The following is a 6,151-nucleotide window of genomic DNA, read 5'->3' as shown; positions in this document are numbered from 1 at the left end:
TTTTATTACATTACAGTGATTTAATGTTAATTTACATTTGAAATGTGAAATCACAGTGTATTTACGTAACTTTAATGATATTCTAGAAGAACAGAACAAAACTGTAAAATGCAGTAAAATACTTTTATATTAGGATTTTTTCCTACAGTGCAGCCATACCCACGACCTTGTGGTTGTTAGTTCACATTCATTGGCCGATGCTTAGCGTCATGTTATTATATGTCCCAACATCCAATGGCATGTCACATTGTTTTCATGGCCACAGCCTCACCCCAGGTGCAGAGGCCTATTTCTGTTCAGGAATGTTGTGAATACTTTGAGATTTATATTATTTTTATGCAATCTTTTATATGTTTTTTTAGTTTTTATTCCTATTAATTATATTTTCACTTGTTACCTCTGAATTATTGAATCAGACCTAGATGACATGAAATTTTCAGCAAAATTATAATTCAAATACTCCTATAATTATTGATTATTTTCATTAATTTTCAATCATTTTATATATTTTTTCATAGTATTACATTTGAATTTAACAGATCATTCTCTCACATAACAGACAAATATTTGTGAAATTATGATACATTTCTGAATGTATTTTTACAATCTAAATATGCATATGTACAAAAATATATATTTAAAAAACAAGTAAATTGTGTTTTACTATATTTACAGTGATGTTATGTTATTTTACCTTTGACATGTAAAATCACAGTCTACTTATGTAAACTTAATATTGTAGAAAGACAGTACAAAACTGTAAAATATACAGTAAGATACTTTGACATTACTATTTTTTGGAACAGTGTACTTAAAAACCTTCCTTCCTACTAAAGACCTTCCCCATGCCATCCACACTATGCCCAAGTAACTAAGTAACAGATTAACAATAACAGATAAAACACAAAAGTTCCTTTTATTTTTTCATCATCTACTGTCACTTTCTTTTCTTTTTTTCTTTTTTTTTTACAAAGATTCAATGGAGGAAAAAATAATCTTTTTTTAATTATTATGATTTAATTAAAAAAAAACTCCTGTTATTGCTATTACTACTAGAACTTTTCTGTAATTTTCTACACCCATTTTATCTTGCTGACAGATTTCTTTTATTTGCTGCAGCAGCATTTCTTATCATGTAGAAAAGACGCTTCTTTTTTATATTAATTGGGATTAAAGGTGTATTTAAACATCTTTACATTGACAGAAAGGGGAGCTTCTCTTGTTAGGCCCAATTAAGAACAAACTGGGCTGTAAAATGAATTGGACATCTCTGCTTTAGAGTCTTAAAAGTAAGATAAATAGCAGAAAGAAAGTTTAGTTTGTTCCTGGTGCTGTCCAGTTTGTCATCAGTAGTTCAGTTTAGCTGTGTCTCTTAAATCGGTTTATCCCGCCTGAGCTCCATTTCGACGCGCCACGTGTTCCAGTCTTATTCTCTCTGCAGCGCGCTCGTTAGCCCTTCTCTCTGTCCACGACCGCAACCTGCTGGTCAGCGCCTGCCTCATCTCCACACTCCACAGTCCATACACCAGCGGGTTAATGCACGGTGGCACTATGAGCATAACCAGCAGCGATATATGAAGCGCAGTCGCCGTGGCCGTGGGGGTGGTCTTCACTTTGCAGAGGCCGGGAGACTGAGAGGACTGTACCATCATCGCCACCGGTGCCCTAAACTCCCACAGCGCGTCCGACGCGACTTTGAGGAGCAACGGCAGCAGCTGCAGGAACAGCATCCCGCAGTAAAACAACACAGTGTTGCGCGCTGTGACGTTAATCGCGTTGAAAGGTATCACTGCGTTGCGCGCGACCTGGTACATTCTAAAGAAGGAAAACGCGTGTATCAGCAGACACAGCAGCAGGGTGAGGGAGCCCACGGTTTTGCGAAAAACTGCAGAGGCACGGGGGAACCCCAGGTGCTGTTCCACAACATCTGGCTCGCACAGAAGCCCCGTGGTAACCGTTTCATCATCCTCTCCTCTCCCGGTGTGCAGCAGCACAATTTCAGAGACGCCGATGAAAACCGAGTACAGCCAGATTCCCCCCAGGACACCCCGCAGGCGGATCTTAGTGAAAATTGGCAAGTAATGGATGGCATGACAGACGTATATGTATCGCTCCAACGCCATGCAAGTTATAGTAACGAGACTACAGAAGACAGAGACTCCACCCAAAAAGTACTGAACGTAACACCATCCGCTGAACGCCATCGTGCGGCGCTGGATTAGTGAGTGGACGACCGCCGGGCCAAAGGTCGCAGTCTGCACCAGGTCGCTGAAAATCAGGTTCTTGAGCAGGATAAAGCGCGGCTGCCAGGAAAACTCCTCCGACTGTCCGAGGCCGAACAGAGTAAGCGCGTTCACAAAACACGACAAGGCGGTCAGCAAGACAAAAAAGCAAATCAGCACTGAAACCGTCTGTTCTTCAGGTACTATAGACAGAAACAGGCAGTTGGCATTGTTCAGCTGTCCAGCCGCGTGTGGGGTAGTTTGGTTCTCCTGGCTGAAGCTGTCGCGCTCCTCAGTGAGGTTGTGCGCCTCCGTCTCCAGCACAGCTGTCATTTTAATCTGTGGAAGCATCAACAGCCTGATGTCTCCGTCCTCCCCCACAGCCTAATGCCATTCACAGGTCTGCATCCTTCAGCATTTTTCCACACCTGTACGATCTGACCTGGCAACACGCGCGCATACACACGCCCACAGTTCTCTGTGACCAGTTGTTGGACGTCACACTGAAGTTGAACAGCAAACAATTCACAGACCACGTAAAATCCACGCATCAGGATTCTCAGCATAGACTCTGGACTCGGTCTGCAGTCTCCATGGAGCACAGGTGCGCACACCAAGGATTCACATGAATGCGTCTGCAGTGGCTTTCTCTCGTGCTCGCTCTCATATGCCGGCAGTATGAAGCAGGGAAAGTTGTAAAAGTGGATCAGATAAAAAGGAAAGCTGGAGGGGGGTGGAGAGTGTAAAAGAGAGAAAAAGTTGCTGAGAAATAAAAGAATTCACCCACTAAAACACTATCACAGTGTTTGACGTGGTTGTAGCGATTGATTGATTGATTAAACAATAAAAAGCCAATTATTTAAAAAAAAAAAGTAGTTTGCTTTTCTTTTGTTTAGTTGCACCTTTTGTATTGTGGTTTTCAGCTGTCACTATTGTTACCAATACAACACCCCGGTTCGCCTGTGAGAAGATTTACGACACCCAGGCGCTTCGGAACATGAGTGCATTTTACGCGAACTTGTTAAACTTATCAAAGTACGTCAACTTTCGAAATTAACTTTTGACATATGGGTACACACTGCACCCTAGTGCTCGAGACTGGTAACTGCAGCCCAGAGGCTAGTTTGACAAGCTATTTTTAAATATGAAAGCTTATTGAAATTTGCAGAATATTGTAAATTCACATATAGCTTTGTGTGATTGTGTAATAAATATGATATATAATTGTATTACTAAAATTAGGAAAGAAAAATAACTACAACAGGAGGCAATACATTACTATTTCAGGACAACCTACTATCTTATAAGATTAAAAAAGCATGCACATTATCAGTGTCAAGTACACTCATGTGGATTACATAAATACACACATCCTTCCAAGGGCACAAATCCCTTCACTAGATTTATTACATTGTTGACGGCCTTGTGTTTTTGTGTGTTTTGAATACATGTTCAATAGCTACTCCAAATCACTACAGTATGTACTCTGGGTATCTAGTTCTTTTTTTAATCTATTTTTCCTCTTCCTTGTTTTCCAATAAGTATATTGGAATTATATATTTATTTATTTTATGCTTATTTATTCTATCCTGTTATTCTATTTATATTATTAATTTAGGTTTTACCTAATATTTATTGATTTTATTCTTATTCATTTTTTATCTTCTTACTCTATTCATATTTATATTGTATCCCATTATTTATTTTAATTTTTATTCTGTATATACTCTTATTAGGTCATATCTCCAGTGTTTCCTCGTAGGGGGCGCTCTACACTGGGGCTGTGATTGACCGTGGCTGCTGGGGCTCTGTGGGTCCTCTCAGCCTGGCTGGGGGGGCTGCTTTGCCTCCCTCCTGCTGTGTGCCCAGCCTGGAGGCTGCGGTCTGTGACCGGGTCCCGGTGCAGACGGCTCCCCGTGATAGTGTTTCCTCACCTGGCTCATGTGTGCCCAGCCCAATTTTACTCTTTAAGTGTGTGCGTGTGTGTGTGTGTGTGTGTGTGTGTGTGTGTGTGTGTGTGTGTGTGTGTGTGGAGGGGGGGGGGGGTGGGGTGGGCTGCTTTTAACCATGTAAAGCACTTTGTGCTACATCTTTGTAAGAAAAGTGCTTTATAAATAAAGATTGATTGATTGATTGATATGTACTGTATAGAGCAAGAATTAGTCTTATTTGTGTTTCTAAAACAATAAACAGGGTTCACTCCAGCTTTGCTTTGATTATTAAAAAACTTAGAGAGGTCAGAGGTTCACCAATCTGCAAAAAACTGTGCCCAGAGCTGTGACCTGTTTTAATACACTTCAAGCTGTTTCTGGATTGTGTTCACATATGGCTTTGTCTTTGCATGACACAGCTTCATTGACTTGCATTTGTAGATAGCGTACTGAACTGTGTTCACAGACATAGATTTCTGCAAGTGTTTCTGAGTCCATGCAAGGATTTGCATGACACAGTCATTCTTGTTTTTAATACAGTCCTACCTGAAGATCATGGGCTTGCAATATTGATTTAGACCTTGTCCCTGGTGCACAGAAACTGCTCCACATTCTGTGAATCATTTGATGATATTATGTACTGTAGGTGATGAGATGTTCAAAGTTTTCCCTTATGGGTGATCTTAAACTCTTGGTTTGGAGGATATGGTGGATGGTAGGGCGCCAAGTTTCAGTTTAAGGAGAGCTTCTGTTTGAGACCCATCAGGATTTCACAGAGCTGACTTGTACAAAAGGTGAACTCAAAAAAGCAGCAAAGAAGTGGCTCATCTGTGGATCAGGCTTGTTGTGGCACTACATGTGCATGCTCATTTGGAAAGAAGAGGTTGTCTGAGTAACAGGTGTGCTCTCTTTTACATATTCCTTGAGCAAAGCCTGAGCAGTTTTTGTGCTGTGGTTGTGCCAACTGCTGTGTTGTGCCATCAGGGAGTGCTTTAGGAGTAAATGTGCACCTTTGGTCTTTGTCACACCTGACAAAGTCTTTAATGTTGTGGCAGATCAGTATTCAGTATAAGGTGGTCTGGCTGCATTATTTAGCATCAGCTGGAGGCAGCTATGACATGATGTTGTTCTCTACAAGAAGGACAAAATCTCTTTTACCTTGTTGTCATTTTAAAAATTTCTCAAAGGTCTGGACAAAACCCCAGCAGCCACCGAGTGCTGTGATTGTAGCTTTATTGCTCTATCGTGAGCAAACCTTATGTGTAGCTGGAATCTGACACTCACACATCACAACTGTTTGCTGCATGTTTGCTTTGGAAGATTTTTTACAGCAGAAAGGGATTTGTTTCTCCTCCTGGGATTGAAACAGCACGCAATTACACGATGGAGTCTCCCAGCAGATTTTTAGTTTAATAAGTCTGCATGAACTGTACAGCTAGTTTACTGAAACATTTAGTTGAGCTAAAGACTGGAGAGCAGTCTTTAGCTTGAGGAGGGAAAAGGAGCAGAAAGAAGGGTAGCAAAAGAAGGAGTGAAGGATCAAGATGGTGGAGGCTAAACGTGGACGAGTGATGGCATACCTCAAGCCTTATTTAGGGTGTGTTTGTCCAGAGGACTCAGCTGCTCCATGGAGAATGTCCAGGAATAGAAGGAGTTATAGAAGAAGAGATCATGGAAAGAGAAAGAAAAGAAGACAGAACGAGAAAAAGAGCTGAAAACAACACAGCTTTTTTGTTTCTCTTGGTCTGTTATCAAACCAAAGTCTTCAAACTGAGCCATGCTTTTTTTTTTTCTCACCCAAGCAAGGGAAGTTTGCTTCTGGGAAGTCAGCCTCAGCTGGTGCTGTCAGTCAGGCACCAAACAGGCACTCTAATAACACTGGTGACATAAGCTGGAGAGCATGGAAGCTGAACTTGCACGATGGCCCTCTGGGGGAGACAAGGGGTGATGACTGAGAGGAGTGAGAAGAGCTTAAGATGGAAACAGGAGGTGGTGAGG

General features: G+C 41.3%; 1 protein-coding gene across 1 annotated transcript; it reads right to left on the bottom strand.

Moving 5' to 3' along the window:
* Positions 1–3,209, bottom strand: LOC113013781 (uncharacterized). Its single transcript, XM_026154928.2, has one exon. It carries the CDS (start codon positions 2,571–2,573, stop codon positions 1,383–1,385), a length of 1,191 nt encoding a protein of 396 aa, XP_026010713.2. The 5' UTR covers positions 2,574–3,209; the 3' UTR covers positions 1–1,382.
* Between the last annotated feature and the right edge of the window lie 2,942 nt (positions 3,210–6,151).

The sequence above is a fragment of the Astatotilapia calliptera genome, chromosome 20 (assembly GCF_964374335.1).
Source record: "Astatotilapia calliptera chromosome 20, fAstCal68.1, whole genome shotgun sequence".
NCBI lineage: Eukaryota > Metazoa > Chordata > Actinopteri > Cichliformes > Cichlidae > Astatotilapia > Astatotilapia calliptera.
The sequence above is the reverse complement of the archived record's forward strand: the minus strand, read 5'-3'. Positions and strand labels throughout refer to the sequence as shown.

Bases quoted from the DNA above. Each gene is read 5' to 3' on its own strand.
- LOC113013781 (XM_026154928.2), bottom strand. From the start codon at position 2,573: ATGCTTCCACAGATTAAAATGACAGCTGTGCTGGAGACGGAGGCGCAC.